The sequence below is a fragment of the Macrobrachium rosenbergii genome, chromosome 55 (genome assembly GCF_040412425.1).
Source record: "Macrobrachium rosenbergii isolate ZJJX-2024 chromosome 55, ASM4041242v1, whole genome shotgun sequence".
Taxonomy (NCBI): domain Eukaryota; kingdom Metazoa; phylum Arthropoda; class Malacostraca; order Decapoda; family Palaemonidae; genus Macrobrachium; species Macrobrachium rosenbergii.
Window position 1 is genome coordinate 67,406,186 of NC_089795.1, and position 20,864 is coordinate 67,427,049.

The 20,864-nt window shown below is 36.1% G+C and overlaps 2 protein-coding genes across 6 annotated transcripts in view; one reads left to right on the forward strand and one right to left on the reverse strand.

Annotated features, from left to right (window-relative positions):
- The window catches only part of LOC136835366 (tyrosine-protein phosphatase non-receptor type 11-like), a 147,626-nt gene that overhangs the window by 121,765 nt on the left and 4,997 nt on the right, over positions 1 to 20,864 (reverse strand). The gene's annotated exons all lie outside the window — the stretch shown is intronic.
- On the forward strand, positions 1,932 to 18,095 carry LOC136835368 (profilin-like). Its single transcript, XM_067098798.1, has 3 exons — positions 1,932 to 2,069; positions 17,179 to 17,356; positions 17,763 to 18,095. Exons 2-3 carry the CDS (start codon positions 17,179 to 17,181, stop codon positions 17,963 to 17,965), a joined length of 381 nt encoding a protein of 126 aa, XP_066954899.1. The 5' UTR covers positions 1,932 to 2,069; the 3' UTR covers positions 17,966 to 18,095.

Here is a 20,864-nt window from a genome sequence, read left to right on the forward strand (position 1 = left end):
ATATATATATATATATATATATATATATATATATATATATATATATATATATATATATATATATATATATATATATATATATATATATAATAGTTTCTAGCAGGAAGTGACTCCAAGAAAAAGCAACTAAGCGTCCTCCACTGCCACATTCATACTTTAACTACTGAGAGTCATCGGATGTGGTAACATGGTGAAAATGCCAAAGTTTGGCACAAGTAGGAAAATAACCCAATACAAAAGCGCAAGTAGAAAGTAGCAGCAATATGAGTATTTCGATGCTGCCCACAGAGAGCGCTCTTCCACCAAGTTCAACGGAACTGGAAAAAGAATCACAGCTCATGATGGAAAATAAAGAGATTCTAGAGATAATATTAACAACGAAATCATGAATTAAACTGACTGCTTTTGGTTCAATACTACCAAAGGGGACAACAAAGAAAACAGTACCCAAGCATGAGCCACATTCCTATTACAGGAAGATCAATTCCGTGGATGAAACAATTTAAGTCTTTTTTTTATAAATCATGTCTCCATCGAATTATGTATGTTACTTAGCTGACTGAGGTGGGTCGCCGTCAAAGTGGGGATAGCCATGGGCTAGCAAAATCGAGCATAAAGACACTTTGGAGAACTGCATGTTTTAACTCAGAACTATATATATATATATATATATATATATATATATATATATATATATATATATATATATATATATATATATATATATATATATATATATATATGGTTTTGACTTGAATTGTACTGTGATGAGAACATCATCTTGGCAGACATACATTCCACTCTTTTTCTCATGCAGACTCTCCCCTTCCGCATTCTGTTCACTGACAAACTGCTCTTACAAACAAATGTTGACAACCTTCCGAGATGAATTCTCAAAAAAGTAATAAAGACAAATTCAAATTCACGCAACAAACGATCGGTCATTTAGTTAATGATTTTTTTTTTGTTATGAGGAAAATAAATACTCTCATATCAATCTACTGGCGAATTTTGGCAGGTGAGGTGAACCCCTCCAAAGTACTGGCCTTTGGCATCTCGCCCTTTAAGTTTCCTTCGGTGAATAATACAGAGAATTCCAAGATGAGGATCCGTAAACGTCCACCCTCTCTGCTCTCGCGGATTTTTCAACTGCACAAAATGTCTTGCTGGTCACTGCACTTCGGGCAAGATGTTAAACCAAAGCACAATTGGATGTGCAACTCATGCTAGCGATTCAGCAGTTTGTCATGCTTCCCTTCATACTTTTCAGTACCTCCAAGAAAAGAAGCAAGTCCGAGAGTTTTTTTTAGGAATAATGCGGAATACTTTAGCGATTAAACGAAAGAATAAAATGAAATAAACCAAGCCTTAATTAACTCCTACACTATACAAAACGCTACAGACAGACTGAAGAATGCATTGCATCTGCTTTCACCGAGAGAGAGGCTTTGGTTGAAAAACCGTTACTGATGGAGTTCATTACTTGTATTCAAATAAGAATCAAGGCCGCACCATACATTTATGCCTACATTTATTATTCTATAAAAGTTTATCCAAAAAATCGCAAAAGGAAACACTTCAGTACCACAACACCATGTTCAAATTTTAATGATTTAAATGATGCGTCACTACACACCAATTACAATGGACCACTTGGGTGGATGCCAAAGGGGACCATCTCCTTATTATCCTCATTTGAGCGATAAAAGTTGCAAGTATTATAACTGAAGCATTTAACTACAAATAATATTGAGACCATGTATTTACCTTCCAGCCAAAGTAGACAATCCTAACTTACAATGACATACTCAAAGCCGAGTCATCATAAAAGATTCGAACTGGTGTAGAAAGGAAGGAAAAGAAAAGCGCCGGACATTACCCCAGAGAGAAGGTTTTACTTATCAATAGCGAAGCGTAACCGAGAGGGCTTTATCAATTAATGATAAGACAGAAGCTACCATGCGAGCGAGGGAGGTACCAAGGGCCTTTCAGAGGCAGTTCCACTTCCTCTAAGCTACAGGTGGTACCACTCAACACTCTCCACATCGCCCATACACGTCACACCCAAAGTAAGTCTCTTTTCCTTCTTCTTCTAATGAGTCAGAAGTTACGACAGTCTTTTATACTGATTCCAGTAAGCTGATGGGTGACTAAAAAGAATTTATCGAAGTTTTCAAAGGTTGTAAATTACTGTAAAACTCCAAAATGCCTTGAAAAATCCGTCCTATCTAAAATTAGATAAACAAACGGAAGTGACACATCCCTGACATAAAAAAAAAAACAAGTCTGGTGAATCTTGTCTTCTCATAAGCAACTCGACTTAGCCGATGCAAATCGGTTTCATTGAGAACTAAGGCTCCTACGTGATCTCGCATTAAGATAAAGGGAAATTACAAGACACGATCACATTTTCTCTGCATCAGTCCTCGGCGCGACGGTGAATAAATGACAGCTCTCAATGAATAATGATGTAAAGAATGACGACTCATCTTCACCAACGCAACTTCCGGCAGGCAAAAACTTTCAACACATTCACACTGCAAATTAATTGCTAATTATAAACTGGCATTCTAATGAACATCGAAATATTATCAGCCTTGTGCGACTTGCTCTATATAGAATTCACATGGCTTATCTAATCTACCCAGCTGCAAACATTAGAACAGTAACCACGACATGACAAACGGCCCACAATGGAATTATGAAACAGACAGCGTGATGAGAGAGAGCGCCGTCATGGCAGTTTCTTCAGAACAACATTAGATCCATTGAAAACATTTGAGATTTCCCTTCTGTCTTCACTCAAACATAGAATATTTGCAGAGACAGATGAATGTACAGACATGCGTTATTTTCAACTTAAAATGTCGACCGCCCATCTGATTTTGTCCCATTCAATCACACACAAAAACAAAAGGCAAAATTAAACTACGAAAACATCACGAACACTGCAAAATGTCATCATTTCTTTGTACACAAGTTGATATCAGCTATTCCTGAAGAATATTTAACGCTTCATCATCACAACCTTTTTATTTAGCGGGGTGGGAGGTGAGATTGATTTATAATAAGATGTCTCTAAGCACAAAGTTTTCACTGGGATTGGTTATTAGGTAACAATGTAAACACCCATTATCGAGACAGTTTCAAATTTCAGGACACTGCTTGAGAGAGAGAGAGAGAGAGAGAGAGAGAGAGAGAGAGAGAAGAGAGAGAGAGAGAGAGTGCGAAGAGCATCACAGCTTTGAGGTCAATTATAGAATAATAGCTAATACGTTAAATCAATATATAATTTCCTATTCCTTTGACAATATGAGATTCAGTTGATTCATGTACAGTACACGTATTAATAATGTTGTGTCCCTGGAATACTCAAGGGATCTGATTAATTCCTGGCTTGAAAAGCCGGTGTCACAAAAGCACAATTTCTGGCCCCTTGCAGCACCGCACCACCACAGACTTCAGAGCCTGTGGTAAGTATTGGTAGGAAAATTCGAGTCGTCCATACTAGTCACCTTGTTCTAATACGAAGATTTTTTTAATTGGGCAGGAGGGAAAAGTAGAAGAATGAGTTTCCAAAAAGATATTTTTTCCATAAACAGCAATGTGTGTTAAACCATCAAAACGGAAATATAATTATTGGAACCTTAATCAATTAGATTGGATACAACAGATACAGCCTCAGCACGGTTTTTCCCCCTTAAATCAACAAAAAAGTGGACTAATTATTCAAGGACTACGTAACATGAGCACCTTCTCTGGCACCTGGGTACGCCTCGCCGCAAAACTAAGTAGGCAAGTGGGGTTTTTATTCGCGCAAACTGAAGTACGTATTTTGTCGAAATGATGTTACGTAAGCATGAAGATGCCCTTCACTTTGCATTACTATATAAAAAATGTATATTCTAATACGGGTCATGTTAGGCTACAAGATACTAAAGCACAGGAATCCGTGACAGAGTAATACGACTTGTATGAAATATATTTGCCAAATGGATAGTAAAAAGTTCACTACTCCACCGCACGCAGATACCACTGTCCCCCTACAGATAAAAATGTGAAAGGTTTCGACCCTCAGCACCCTTGGTGGCAACAGAAATCCTTACGATCTACATGAAAAATCGAAGCCATCTTTAAGATTGTCCAATATGTCACCTAATGAACCTATATATGGATACTGTTGTCCCAAAGGGAGTGGCTCCAAAGAAAAACACAGCGGTTACAGCCACAGTTAAGCTTTAACTGCGGGTTCGTTAATGAACCCGAAGTGCAGACTACTTCCAAAGCATTGACTGCTTCATACACCTAAGCAGAAGTGCTCAACAGCAGAGTATAAAATTCCTCTAAACACAATGGGCCTTTCACCTCTAATGCACACACTTGCGTTTTCTAGATGTGAATGGCCCTCCTTTCAGCTTTTCCTTCGCATCATCGAACTCTTTCCAAGTCTTCCTCTTGACACTTCAGAATTATTCACTGCTTTTACCAATCATCGTCCACCATTCTTTCTACATGACCGAACCACCTCAAAAGACTGATCTATCCAATCACCTATACTAACCTTTTGTTTGTTTTTTTCACCACTTCTACGTACCTCCACATTTCTTGACCTTTCCATTCTTGTTATACTGCAACACGTATAGTACAAATAATTCATCATTTTATTACTTGAATACGAAGCAAAGATAAAAAAAAAAATCAATGACAATGCAGAGAACTGAACTCTTGCTCATTTTTACTTTCGTTTCATCTCACCCACAACCCAATGTGCGAGTTTGATTCTAGGCATTTGCAGTTCGGGATTTCTTCATTTAATCTTCATTTTGGATTCAAAACTTTGTATGGACAATGTGACTATTGTATACATACATATAAAAAAAAGTGGAATATGCCTGCGTTGTCCTAATCAGTAAATGAGGCATCTAGACTTTAATCGACTTTGTGGATCTCAGCTAAGGAAATACGGCGAGAGACTAGTGCTCCATCAAACTGTATACCATGTTATTAAAAGGGAGACGGCCTCGACGAGGTAGTCCTCACTCTACATACAAGGATGAAACTTTCATCTGCTAACCCTATATATACATATGTGTGTATATATATGTATGTATGTATGTATGTATGTATGTATGTATGTATGTATGTATATATATATATATATATATATATATATATATATATATATATATATATATATATATATATATTAGGAGTAGTCCTCACTCTACAAGGATGAAACTTTCATCTGCTAACCTAAGGACCTCATTCAAACTGGATGGTATCTAATGGAGTATTTATTCAGAAAAAGTTACAAGCTTTCTTGGACAAACAGTCCACATTATCAAGTATAATGGAGTATTTATTCAGAAAAAGTTACAAACTTTTATTGGACAAACAGTCCACATTATCAGTATCGGATACTTGATAATGTGGACTGTTTAATCAAGAAAACTGTAACTTTTCCGAATAATACTCATTAGATACCATCAGTTTGAATGAGGTCCTTTTAGTAATTCTACTAATGCACAGAACAACTGTGTAGTGATAAAGTAAAAAAATATATATATATATATATATATATATATATATATATATATATATATATATATATATATATATATATATATATATATATATATATATATATATATATATATATATATATAGGGTTAACAGATGAAAGTCGAGGCCCTCCCCCTTTAATAACATGGTATACAGTTTGATGGAGCACTGGTCACTCGCCGTATTTCCCTGGCTGAGATCCACAAACTCCACTACAGTCTAGATACCTCATTTACTGATTAGGCCAACGCAGGCACATTCCACTTTTTTTTAGGAGCATACTTGAGCCGGCAAGATCCGGAAACGGACTTATCAAAGCGTCGGTTTTACTCCGCAAAAATTGTCACTGTCGACCTTTAGGAAACTTTGCACAAGGTTCTTTGGATTTCTCGTTTCTCGAGTTACACCATCATGAATCAAGAACAAGGGGCGTCTTTTCCTACAGGTTTCATTTCTGGTAGGATGAAAACTTAGAAAGACGCAAAATTAACAACGGCAACTATCACGAGCGCGCCATGGCATCAGTCCGCCTAGTAGGTGCAATTTTCTCTGTAAACAACCATCTGCAACCGATAAAAAAGGTACATGACCTAATCAGAGTAAGAAGCTTAATCTTCATATCTTTAAAACTAGACCATATAAGCAAATCATATATAAGAAAATAGTAATTTTTAAGGACTCTCTGACTCGCTATCCTTTCAGCTCACGCTACGGTATGGGTGGGTTTTCCATTACACGAGTCAGTCCAATGTATCATGTATACATACATACATACAATATGTATATATGTATATGTATGTATGTAAATATATACATACATACATACATATATATATATATATATATATATATATATATATATATATATATATATATATATATATATTATACACTACCTAACATGAAAAACTGCAGTATCTACCACCTTTCTCAGTTTTTGTATTTTTGCAGATACTGCAGGCTTCCACTTTAGCATTTTAGGGCAAATATATATATATACATATGTATGTATGTATATATATATATATATAATATATATATATATATATATATATATATATATATATATATATAATATATATATATATATATATATATATAATCCACGTCAGAAGGTGCGTGAAAACCAGGACTTTGAACAAGTACTTTCGTAGTTTTTATTCACATTTTCAAGTTTCACACACACACACATATATATATATTATACATATATTATGTATATATATATATAATACACATATATGTATATATTATACATATATATTAAAGTATATAATATATATATATATATATATATATATATATATATATATATATATATATATATATATATATATATATATATATATATATATATATATATATATATATATATATGTAATCATTTTTAAGCGCGCCGTGCCATACTTTGGTCGTGTCACCCCGTCTCAGCTGTTTTGTACATAAAAAGGAGTGGCTGGTAGCAAACACTATGATATTTCAAAGTACCAAAAATTTCGTCACAAAACCCGTGGGTTTTGACTTGTGGAGGCCATTTCCTTTTTTCATCTAATATACAGTCTTTTTCTTTTTAAACATATATCGTTTATGAATTCTCGATGTACACTACAGCAGCTGATGGTAGGACCCTTAGGGTTTTCACGGTAATTACGTCACTCGGTTTAAATTACTACTATGACAGGTTTTTTAATCTGACTTATCATACAAAGCTGACTTACAACTAAATTCAGTGCCGGTACTAGACATTCCACAAGGTTTATTGTGTCATTTACCCATTTTTAAAATCAAAACTGCAGTGACTAAAATTCTCCACATAGCCTTCAAATTCGAAATAGCTATAAATGTGGCCTATAACTGATTTGAGTTCAACAATAGTTATTCGGTGTCTCATGATAAGGATGCGGCACTTCTCTCTCTATATGAAAAACTTTATTAAGAAATATATTTTCAACTAACTTTCGGCACCTTACAGTTTGGGAAAGGCATTCTCAACATGACTCGAGTTGGTCAATAAAAAAAAAAAAGCAATTTGCTAGTTATATGGCATATTTCAGAAGCAAATTCAATGCAAGTTATTTGCACAATATACGAGCTAACGACATTCTGGAGACGACAGCATCAAGTGCAGAACTTGAGCAAATGTCTGGATGACTCATGGCAACGAAAATGCCACGCTTCGGCACGTGCGCACTTTTTGGTGTCATTATCTTCCGCAAGATGTTCTAAGTTATACTCTTCTTTTCCCAAGAAGAGCAGCCACTCTTACCACTAAACCACAAAACTGATGCCGTTTATAGATATGGACTGTTAACCCTATATTTGTTCATCTGTACGGACGCCGGGAAGCACAGTTACTGGGTTATCTATATGGTCATCCTCTCTTAGGATCTATGAAGACCCTTCTATAATTACTCTTGAAATGTCTAATACATTTACTGCGTATGGTACAAGGACCGGCTCAAGGACCGCTCCTTTCCGCAAGAAATGAAATTATCAATTTGTTGCAACTCAGCAGAGGTCCGTTCTCTCTGATACTTTTCACTTTAGCAGTGACCCTCCCTTCAACATCTAATTAGTTCTAAACCACTATTACGGAATTGACTTTACTTTTCACAAATCATATCATTCTGACAGCTTTCGGATGATCAATGAATCTCGCTTAATCTGGGATGGTGTTATTAAAGTGTATCTGGAGTGCACCAGTAACTAGGGGTGACATAACTTGTTTGCTTCCAAGATTTGATGTTCAAGAATGAAGTCAAATCCTTCCTTAACTTTGCTTACCATACGGAGTTACCAGTAAACCCGACTGATCTATTCACTCACAGAATGTGTATTTGCCTGCTCTCCTGTTTCAGTAATCTTTTATATTTCGTTATTTACGAAAGGAAGGCCTTTAACATATTCTTTTCTGATGTGCAAGCTAGATTTGGGCTGCCGTTATTGTCTGGGTCACGTGAACATATGGACATTCAAACTCTAACTGGTTTGTGAAAATAACAATTTATAATTGCTTACGGATACATACGCAACCCCACATCCACACACACATAATATATATATATATATATATATATATATATATATATATATATATATATATATATAATAATAAAGATATAAACGAGGGAGCTGCAAGGATAAAAAGATTATGCAGTCAAACAGATTATACAATAACAACACTCAGGTTACAAAATCGGCTAATCGAACATGAGTCACATTATTCAAGATAACGCCAACATTTCGCCATTTATTAAGTCTTATTAGCAAAGTCAATCATTTTGGACTGATTTCTTTTCATACTGACGTTCTAAGTCGTTTGACAGTTAGATAAGGGCCCGTCTGGTCTATTTTCCGTTTCTCGAGCTGTCCCTCCTGGATAACTCCACTCTAATACCGTCCCCGCCCCCGCCCTCAAGTTAATACCTCTAAAATCGTTGTCACACCCCATCACAAGCAGACAGCTTACTGCTCTTTCAGTTTCTTGTTCATTATCATTTTCCTATGAAGTTCGCCCTCGGTCTCAAATTGTAACTTCAAAGGATCTTGATGCGGAAATGCAGTCTCACACAGGGCAATCTGAACTTCGTATACCATAGTAATTCCACGACATTCTTTCGCATCTAATGTTCCTTTCAATAAAATAAAGAAAAATGCGCATTTGGAGATCAATTTCCTTAGTCCTATGCTTTAATATAATCTGGTATTCGGTAACGTGCTGGAAGGTTCATAATTCGACCTGTCTACCTGCCTGCCTGATTTTGCATATGCAGCCAAATTAATAATTCTGCTGACATGCATTAGTCATACATTTTATGATGATGAGACGGTGCAACGTGCGCCTTCTCGAGTATGAAATAAGGTCTTTCGAATCTGACTACTACTCCGAGCAGTTCCTCTGGGTTTGAGTAGACTTAGCAGTATTTATATTGAGAGTTACCCACATCCAAAGGATAGGTGGCCTTCCTCTTTCTGTGGAACCTGAATCGTGAACATGTTCCATCGACAAAAAATCAACGCAGCCTTTGCCTACACACTAAGGACTTTGCTATGCACCATATGAATTGATGCCATCGCTTTTCCATTACTATGTCATAAGCATTAGAATTGCCATTACCAAATTTAATAAACAACACTTACGGCAATTCGGCTAGTTTTCCGCCCGATTTAACTAATAAGCAAGGTCTAGAGAACATATACATTCTCTAGACCTTGCTAATAAGCACAGACTCATTAGTTCTTCAACTTATACATCTAACAAGCAAACACTGCATTACCTAACGGGGAAAATGAACTAATATGGTCTCTCATTCAAGTCGGTGAGTTAGAATCGGACTGCCTTGCATATAAAGCCTCATAACTACAAACATATAGTTACGAACACAACAAAGCTGATAACAGTAATTCACTGGAAACTGGAAGCTCGTGTTTCCTTCAAAACTGGCAAATTTCACTTTTAAACGAACCCCATACACTTGGAAATTTCGAGCACGGGGAGGCACTCCGGTAATCGAATAACCCTTATCTAATCAAAATGATAATCAGCTACATGAATCATGTCCACGTAGATAAAAGTGAACTCCATCACTGAGTTCCTTTCCTATCTACGATGCCATTTTCCCATAAAGAGAGAGAGAGAGAGAGAGACTTTAGAAGTCACTCATTTCCGAGAGGAAGCGTCAAACTTCACTTTGACATTAAGCAAGTACTGTATGGCAGTTAGAACGTCGTAATCCTTCCATCAGTTTATACGCCGTGTCCACTTGGCTTAAAATTTCTTATTTGAGAGTTAAGATTATGTTTCTTATCCCGACCGGCTGAGAAATGATTCATTTGTTATTATTATCGCATTGGTTACGTAGGCTGCACTCTAAAATTGTTCCATCAAGTCATTCCCTTAATTATTTACATCCTTTGAGCACTTTCTATGTCTATTTGCACAGTACCTAGTAAAGAATGAAACCATTCTGTTTGACTTGCTACTCATGGTGTAGTGTTCCAGCAGATTCATGTTTCACGATTTTCAAAATTTTATAATACAACTCACTATCTTAAAGGGGGTTTATATGTTCGGTGCAAAGAATTTTAGGTATTTATATAGTTGAAAAATCTCATCGGTACTCCAACTGGGACTGAACATTGTAAGCTAAATACTTTTCAAACTTTCCTTCTATTTCTCAAGGAAATCCTCAATAAATATCTCCAGAAACTAAACGTGCGTAGTTAGGTTTAGGTTAATCAGTGTACTATGAACAGCCACTGATTTCTTGCATCTACTTTGCAATGCTGCCTTTCATTTCATGAATGGCTTTCTAGATAACACTTTCAGAGATCATTACAGTACTGTATTTTGGGCGAAACCTTTTATTATTAATGCGGTTTCGCTAAAAAAAAAAAAAGGCATCATACTATGCATACTCGTAGTCTAAGTCTGTCAAGTTTCTATCGTTCTTCTAATCTAAACCTTCTCCTCCATTTCTGACTACTGTTTCATAACAAAACCTGTGAGAAAGCAAACAACAAACGTGAAATAACATTTCACTATTTGCTGAAACTTCACTTGACAAGCATTAATCTATTCATAGATAATTTCAATTATAGTTCAGTGGACAGTGTCTAACATCTTCTCGCAATCAACAAAAGCCACCAGAAGGGGATTTTTGATTTCCATACAGTGCTACACAATAAGACCTGAAACAAATGTTTGATCTGTGCGAATGCCGCCTTTTCTAAAACCAGCTGGTTCACCTCTTACACATTTTACCCATTTCTTTCTCCTACCTACTGAGAAAAAGCATTCTGGATATTTTCATCACAAATGACTAAGTCCAATGCCTCTACAGTTGCCAATTTCAGTTAGGGAACCTTTCATGGAACCTTAGCTATGACTTCCAATTCCCAACCATTAGTCTGTTTCTTCATTCCACAGCCTGAAAAACAATCTAGTTAGCATACAAGGTGTCAGTTCCGTTTTCGCTGAAATTATCTTTGCAGTGGCCTATCACAATCTGGTGTTTTCTATACGCCAGGTTTCTTTACTATTGATTCCACTTCAAAAACTGTAAGTTCATTCGATAGCACATTTAGGTCTTCCTCAGTGTCTCAGTATATCAATCAAATTATACCCCTCATATCTCTTATTCATGATTTCAGAAAAAATATTCCACACAGCATTGTCTGATGCTATTTTTGATCTATCCCTCCTCCTGACACCTGCTGTCACCTTATCTATTTGCACATATGGAGAATTCATCAATACTCTTTGGGCTGTCTGAACACCAATGCCACTCCCTAAATACATGGCACTGTCAACATCATTAGTCTGTTATCCAAACATTCCCTTTTCTCTTCTTGCCCCTCATTTAATTTTAATATCTGGACTTGAGTACTTAGCATGTTCCACTTTGCACTCTTCAGCTCCTCTCCGATATATGCCAGCAAGAACCTTTTTTGTTCTTTATTTTTCATTTTATCCCAGGTCTCATCTGATATCCAAATTTTCACCTTGCTACTTTATATCCCAGTACAGTACTTCTTTTCCAGCAGATTTACTCAAGTTCTTGATACTAAACCTGTTCTTACTAAGGTCTACTCCTCCTCATATATGGTTACTAGAACTGCAAATCTATTACGTACAACATTCAACTTCAGACAGCTTTAATGAAAACCTTTACTGAATCAAACCTGGATAACCTGTCAACTTTTTTGTTAGGTGCTGAATTTTAGCTTGAGTGTGGCAATGACAAGTTGATGACACACCACAACTGCTCCTCTGTAGCTCACAACATTTCTCCAAGTTCTTTTTCTGCTCTAATTAATTGCTGTGTGATCTACTGCACTGTATTTGGTTTTATGACTGCCATCTAGCGATGTCCAAGAAAATTTATGGATGTCCTTTTGTTGTAAATGAGTACCTCAAATTTGTGGCACAAAAAACTAACAAGCTGCAACCCACTTTCATTTGCAGTCTCTCCAAGGTCAACTTTTGCATTCATATCACCAACAACATTTCAAATATCTCTTTCTAGTACTTCTACAACATTCTAAAGTTCTATACAAAATTCATCTTTCACTTCTATGGAAAGTTCATTTGGTGGTACAAACCACATCATAATACTCATACTGCATAATTTTAATTCTAATTTTGCTAGAAATACTCTACTGCTCACTGCTCTCCATTCAATCAGTGCCTTCCCTACACTCAGTGTTATGATCATTCCCACACCTTCTCTGCCTAATCCAATTACATTACCCACCTCTAATTTCTCTTTTCCAAATCTTGTGATAGTCCAGGAATTAATTTTCTATTTGTTCTATTTCTCAAGTTTGATTCTGGGTTCTTATGTTCCAGTTTCAACAATTTCCAATTTTCAGTTTATCCTTAGCATTTGTAAACTGACATTCTTAGCATCCATAAAAGCAAGGGATTGGGGGCCATTTCTAAATTGTGCCTATCCATTTACATGGCAAAGTCTACATAGGGTTAACAGGCTTAATAAATTTCAAGATAACCATTTCCTTGTAGTGTGCAGTACCTAGCTAATTAGGACTTATGAATGCTACTGTTGCCTACTGGCTTTTAAGGTCATCATCCAGGCATCCCAAGTTGAAGCTGAGAAGATGAAGCACTCAATGTCTTGACCCTATCCATCATCCTGCTGCCAATGATTTATGGTGTTCCTCCTGAGTAAGGCCACAATATTCAACTGTGGATCAAGACTTTACCTAATGAGTTGTAACCCTACAAAACAGCTGGTGCTTGTAACTTAATCCAAGAAAACAGACCTGGGCCAGCTGGACCTGGTGCTCACTAATGGGCAGAAATGCAACTACCTGATAGTATGCAAACATTCCCCTATATACCCCAGTTATTCCAAAAGCTTACTTAATAGAGTACATCATATATCTAGAGAGCTGGGATTCAAAATAAAACTAAGAAAACAGTAATGAGGACGGCATATGCACAAAAGAGAAAGGATTTATGATTTTGAATCTTTCAACTGTTTAGGAACAATGATATCCAGTACATGTTCACCTGAACTGGAATACACTAACAGACTGAAATAGGTAAATCAAACAATGGGGGGGCTCAATAAGCCATAGAAATCAAATGGACTGAAAATGCATATAAAGAAAGAGTATGCATAAATATAGTACAACAATGATATTACAATGAAACTCTCCTCAAAGACTTTAATAATTTGAAACTACAGCTTTAACAATTTTAGGAGTCAGATGGTAGGAAGGTCAGAAATATTGCCAAAAAGGAAATTCTGGAAGTTCCATGCATAGTAAGATGTAAATAGCTTAGACATGTCCTTTGCAAACTCCAGAGAGAATACTGTGTGTAGTGTCATCTACACAATGTTTCAAAAGAACAGGACAACCAAGACCTATTTAGATGAGAACTAGAGAAGGAAGGCCAAAGATGTGAATAGATTTGTAAAAAATAAAACAGGCAAGACATGAATTGAGGAATTTCACAGAAGCCATTTGAGTCACGTAGCACTGGAGGCAATGATTAATCATAAGCAATTTTCTCCCTGGACTCTATTACTGTATATCATAAAAATAATGTTATGAACAAGTCTTGAGGCATGCCTACATTTATACAGTCCATCTTGAGAAGTCATAACTGACTGTCAATTTTTCTTTCATATAATACAAATCTAAATGATGGTAACCCACTCCAAATGACCATTCTTTTATTTTTATACAGTATTACTAAAGGCCACTCTCATTTCTTTTATCCTTCAAATTCTTAGATGCATCCCTCTCTCTTCCTTTCCTTTTGTTCAAGCTACTTAACATATTTAACAGTTCATTGTACTGTTAATTTTCACTTCTCTCTGGGACGGCCTAACAACACAAGCTATGAGTTCAGTGACTGATTGGTTTATGCAAATTTAGAAGAAAAATTGTTACCAACATCTAAAATTAATAAAGTATTTCCTAAAAGTAAATACAAAATTCTTTATAAGTCATCCTTCTTATATTTATTTACACAAAGCAAACCTATAAATACATTCACTTAATAAAATCATAAAATTATTCATACAAATTATTTAGAAATATCAAAAAGAGATGCTACACTGAAGGTAAAGTTTTATTTAATGCCCCATAAAGCTATCATAATTGACGAATCACCAAGCATAAAGATTACAGATAAAGATAAATTTAAGTACCTTACCAACTACTGTGTTTCAGTAATCTACAAAAGCAGTCTTAAATACTGCAATGTACTTCTCATTTGAAAGATACCGCAAGTTATTTAAAAATTGTCAAATATATAGCACACTAAGCTACTGCACTACAATAACTGAAATTTTTCAAGATTAGCTCAACAGATGTACAGTTAGGCCTATATAAGATACGCAACCAATAAATCATCCATAAATTCTTGTGCCATCTTACTAGCATAATTTTTTCTGTTTACCCAGAGCATATCATTTGCCTTGCAGAGTAAACAAATTTGAATATTTTTACTGTGAATACAATGTGATACCTAAAATTTTAATAAAATGTTACGATGCCAGTGACCATTAACATAGGTCATTTACTCCCTTTATTCTAAAACAGTGGAAGGATCTTGCTGAAGAAATATCAATAATGACAAATTGTAAGTTTGAGGCTGTGATATCAACTGACTGTGCAATATATCACTGCCTTCATTTTTCTGACATATTGTCTGTTTATGTATACTGTACATTTATGTATACCGAATTCTCCTTAGTTACAGAACTATTATTCTTTATGGTCAATCTTTTTTTTTCAGATAAAGGCAACCTACTATTGGTCTTTCAGTCTTCCACCATATGCTTGCTTATTTTGAAAAGTAATGACAAAAAAACATTTCATGTAAAATTACTTCTATTTCTATTACATGAACAAGTAAATTTATGTTCAATGAATCCACTTCTCAAGAGGATGGTTACAGTACAGTTAACTTGTATAAAAACACTAACAAGTTCATTAAAAACAAAACAATGGCATTATTTTGGAATTTATCACACAATATTCTATTATCTTCCCAGCCAACATTATATAACAGTAAACTTATGGGAAGACAGTTCAAAACAACTTTTCAAGTTCTAGGCTATTTTTTCCTAAAGTAATAGTAAAAAAATGTTCCTGGAAATGGTGAAGTTCTAGATGTTTCACCAAATTCATTCCAGAGTTATTGCTTGTTATTTATTCCATTTAGTAAGAAAATAAGTTTTCTTTTGACATTTCAGCTGGCCACACTACTATGTATGTCAAAAAAGTAGTGTCAACACAGTTCCAAACTTCGAAGTTTAGGAAACAAAACATCTGTTAACATTAAATACAGTAGTAATAAGTTACAACACCAATATTGGTTCATTGTTCTGAAGATACAACATCTAGGAGTTCCAAAACTATTTTCCTTAATTTTCTCAAGCTTACTCACAAAAACTTCATGGAAACACAAAAACACGAACATGTCCAGTATATAGTCGACCCTGGTATTTGCGGGGTTGGGTACCACAACTACCCGCAAATACCGAAAATCCGCAATATATTGGAACCCGCCCTCTAAAAAGGTCTACAACTGCCTATTTTAATAGTTCAAACACCAAAGACCCCCCTCTAAAAATGCTTATAACTGCCTATTTTAATAGTTCAAACACCAAATATACCTTAAAACTATCATCCTAAAACACTTTAATATTTCAATATCACTTTAATGTCATTTTAATATCATTTCAGTATCACACTTTTATTTCGGGTTTATTACCAGCCAAAGCTTGGAAACCTGTTTCTTTCCACATAAGTCTCTCTCTCTCTCTCTCTATATGGTCCACTGGAAAAATCAGCGAATACTGAACCGCAAATAAGTTGGGGCCCACTGTAATGCTTAAGTCTTATTCATAAAAAAAAAATGTACAACTATAATGCTTGTGACTGTTGTCACAGTCAATTGTTTCATCAATATGATACGAAATGATTACAGGTACATAGTACATTTCGTTATACAAGCCCATGAAATTATTCCTTCCACTGAAAACAAAGGAAGACTATTATTTCTGTGTGAGTGGAGAAACTGTAAACATAGTAAATGGTTTAAATTGTAACCTTAGTATTTCATTGTATCTTTTACATTTTAGATCTTACCAAGTCAAGATTTATTGGCAATAACATAAGAAACAACCTGGTCTAGCCCTTTTTTCCTATGTACTATAACTGGAAAAGATGTAAGACCTATCATCAGAGAAAAATGACCCAGCTGGCAAAAAATGTGTGCTTTAGTTTAAATTGTATTCAACAGCCTTTTCTAAAACACAGCAATGATTGTTTTAGACTTTACATCAACATATGCTACACAATAGCATATGTGATCCAATTTATGCTGCTTCTGTTGCTCTGACTGAATGATGGCATGGGCAGCACTAACAAGATCCATCATCAAAAAGGCACTGTTTGCTTCATACAGAATAAGATGGGAACTCAGGTATAAGTGAAAAACCAGTGGGGACAACTAATTTCAATCTCATACCTAAATGGAAAATCTGACAACAAAAGCATTTCTAACCATAATGCAGTACAGTTTTATCATAAAAACTATTATGCTAAACTAAGCTCCTTTTATTTTCACAGATGTCTTGGAATCACTATGTCTCTAAGCAACTAACCGGCACTGGCAATGTTTCTCAAGGCGCGATTGCTGGTTTAGATGGTTCAATCTGGGCAATTACGGAGGGCTGGGGTGTAACTCAGCGAGAATGTCAAGCTATTGCAACAGGGTTCGCAAATCCCTCAGGATTCCACCAAAGCGGTAGTTCTTTTTCTTAAATCATATAAATATTTTTGTCCATAATTCAATTCTTCGATTTTTTGTTTGTATTATGTAAATGTGTTTGTCTAAAATATACTTCTCTACAGAGTAGCAATAACAAAATTATCTGTTCCAACAAACAATGTTATAACCAACATATATAAAACTGCTTGTCTGCATAAGTTAAAACTAAAAGCATAAACAATAAAAAACTGGAGTAGACTACAGTACTTTGCTGATGTCTCAGTATGACAAACAAGGGAAATTGATCAAAGAAAGAGCTTGATAATGGGTCACATAGTCATATAGCAAGATCTTTCGAGTGAATGGTACGGCCTTTGTATGTACAATGATAGTGAAGAAACAGTGAGCAGTTTTTAATTATTCTTGACATTTCATATTACAGGGGTGACGTGTGCAGGTGAAAAGTATATATTTTTAAGTGGAAATGAAGAAGTGCTGAGGGCCAGGAAAGGAAGTATGGGAATTCATATTGCAAAAACAAACACAGCCATTATATTAGCCAAGTATGATGATACCATTCAACCAGGACAGTGTGCAGCTACTGTGGAAGCTCTTGCTGACTACCTTAAGAGTGTCAATTTCTAACCAAAAACATTGTTAGCAATTTCTTGTTTGTCCATTGGAGCACCTTATTTTCTTTTTTAACAGTATACTAAATTAATGCATCAATGCTTATATTTTCATTACACTGAACATTAAATATGAAAATGACAAAGTGATTTCTTAACCAATTTCTGATTTTTTTCAGATGAAATAACTTATGGTATCTACCCGTGTATTTATACATTTTAATACCACTGGCATTTCTGTACTGAAGCCACAAAGCAAGGAAAAACTTCTTTAAAAAATTATGCAGTATTTTATATCATGTGGATCATACCCAGTACTTGTATGCCTATCAGCATCTTCATATTACGTAAAATTCATAACTCTGGAATACTTCAATGTACAGGGAGCCTCTTGAGTGCCTCCTTTGTGAGTCTACATATGCATGTATGTATATTTATACATTCTTAAATTTAAGCCATTTCTCTCGGCAAGAGGAAAAGTACAAAGATCAAGAGAGTAGTAGAAATTAATGCAAACAAACAAAAATGGAACCCTCAGTCTGTGTATGCATGTATGTATGTTTGTACAATCTTAAATTTAAGCCATTTCTCTTAACAAGAGGAAAAGTACAAAGATCAAGAGAGAAGTAGAAATGAATGCAAACGAACAAAAATAAAGCACTCATTCTTTCAACATTAAGCTGCTTCCTGTAATCTGGGGTTGCTCCAGAAAACATACACTCACAAAACGGTCACTACCACATTTACACATACAGATATACCTGTATGCAAATCAGCCGCAGCATTATCTGCCTCATACGCCAATGAAGAAGGCTCATCACCAGTGTGTTACAACCTAATAGCCACACTTCACCATTTATCTCTATCTTGAATACATCCTTGCATTAATTAGGCATTAAGACCACTCTTTTCAACTCTGCCCTTTTCACTCAATCTACCTACCACTTTCTGAGGACTGTCTATAATCACCTGTTTCCCACCAGGTGGCACTGGAATGTTTACATTCTTATCTGAATTCTCCCTGACAACCCACTAAGATGTGGGGTGGCTGGGTGGGTTTCCACTTTAACATCAGGTAAGTGTCCAAATAATTAATTTCATCATAAAATTCTCATTATTTGGGATGAATCTTACCTACTGTCAAAGTTAGCTGAAAACCTTATTGAAGGAGGATGGTGGGTTAGTACAGCCAGAGAAAACATCCGCTAAGCCAAGCAAACTAAAAGCTTTTTCAAATGGAAAAAGCTTTTAAGCATTCTTACCTGTTGTGTGATCCTTCTTTGTTAGTACATTTGTCAGATGGCAGATCCACAGCAGGGTGTAAGGTCATAGTAGCATACTTAATGGATGATCCTTACAGGGAAAAAGGACTATCTCGTAGAGGATTAGTGACTCCTGTGTCAGAGTTGAAAGCCCATAACCAACAGTCAAAAACTGAAGACAGTGACTACCTTCAGCTATGAAGGCAAATGATCAGGGTTCAACTCTACTGTAAGTGTACTTGGTTAGTCAATGAAAAAAGAAAGACAGCATTCTTGAACATAGGAGTGTTTAGCCTCCTAACACTGTAAAAAATTCCTGACTCCTCATCTTCAAAGACAGTCTTCCCAGATAAATCCTTAGAGCTATAGCTTGACTTAGCAGCTTCCTCTAAGTCAGCTTCCTCTTCACTACCAACTAAAGAAGTCACATTAGGCACCATCACAAATCTAGGAAGGGCTTTGCTGTGATGTTTTTGGCCCTAAACAATCTATAATTATAAAATCTGAGAGGATCTGATCTTGTTTGTCCTCCCCTGGGTGACAGTAGGGGAGACAAGACACCTACCCAACCCCCTTCAAACCAGTTTGTCCGCCCTGGGTGGGGGTGGGGTAGGTGGGGTACGGGAGGGTAGGGAGACATCCACCCTCTTCCTGCAAACCTGTTTGTCCAGTCCAGGTGGGGGCGGATAGGTAGGGGATTGGGAGGGTAGGGAAGACAGCAGCCGCGGGTTCCAGCACATGTAGTGCATGCCAATAAGCTCGTGGGAGAATAAAAGACATGTACCCCCTTGGACAAAGCCTTACAAAAAAGGGCTTGAAGGTCACTAATACACTTTGCTGTAGCAAGACCTAAAGGAAAAATTGTTCTGAAAGTCAAGTTCTTAAGGGAAGCTTTATCCAGAGGTTCAAACTGAGGTAACGTCAAATTTAAAAGCTATGTCCAAATTCCATCATAAACAATGACTGGAAGATTTCAGGGCTTCCAGCTCAAAAGATCAGAAGACCTTATCCACAGTCATGAGTGATATTCAAGCTAGCAGGTCCCAAAACTGAAGAAAACGTAAAGCGATATACTTTAAGCCCTGGAACATGAAGTTGCTTTACGTACCTGAGATACCGGAAGAACTTGATTGGGTTACCTATAGAGGTACAGGTGCTGGTTACCATTCAGGGCAAGCAGTAAGATCAATAAGCTGACCACTGTTGTTGATAAGACCTAACAGTGGAGGGCCTTCTAGACTTAAGGATTGGTTCCCTAGCTGCTCTTGAAAAGCCTCTAGCCCACGAGAGACAGATGACAGTCTCTACAAAGTCATATGAGGCGTGTGGAGGTTTTGAATGAATCTTCTAAAATGTAACTGTCTACAAAGATCTTTCCTGACTGGCAGGTGAAGAGCATCTAACAATAGAGAGGCAGCTCAAGAAACCATTCCAACTGGGGCCACCAAAAGCTAACAATGGCTTGAGTTCTCAGAAGCTTGTTGAAAACTTTCTTCAAGACTGCAAATGGAGGAAAAGCATAAGGGTCTAGATTCAACCACTCGAGAAGAAAAGCATCAACTATCCATGCCAGGATTTGCAGTAAACTGGGAATTTTGTGTTTTCATGCAGTTGCAAACAGATCAACATTTGGGGCTTGCCAATGGTTCCACA

What these genes read in the sequence shown, in the direction of transcription:
- LOC136835368 (XM_067098798.1), top strand. Translation starts at nt 17,179, where the DNA reads ATGTCTTGGAATCACTATGTCTCTAAGCAACTAACCGGCACTGGCAAT. An exon ending in CTCAGGATTCCACCAAAGCG is followed by an intron (nt 17,357 to 17,762) that starts GTAGTTCTTTTT and finishes TTCATATTACAG; the next exon opens with GGGTGACGTGTGCAGGTGAA.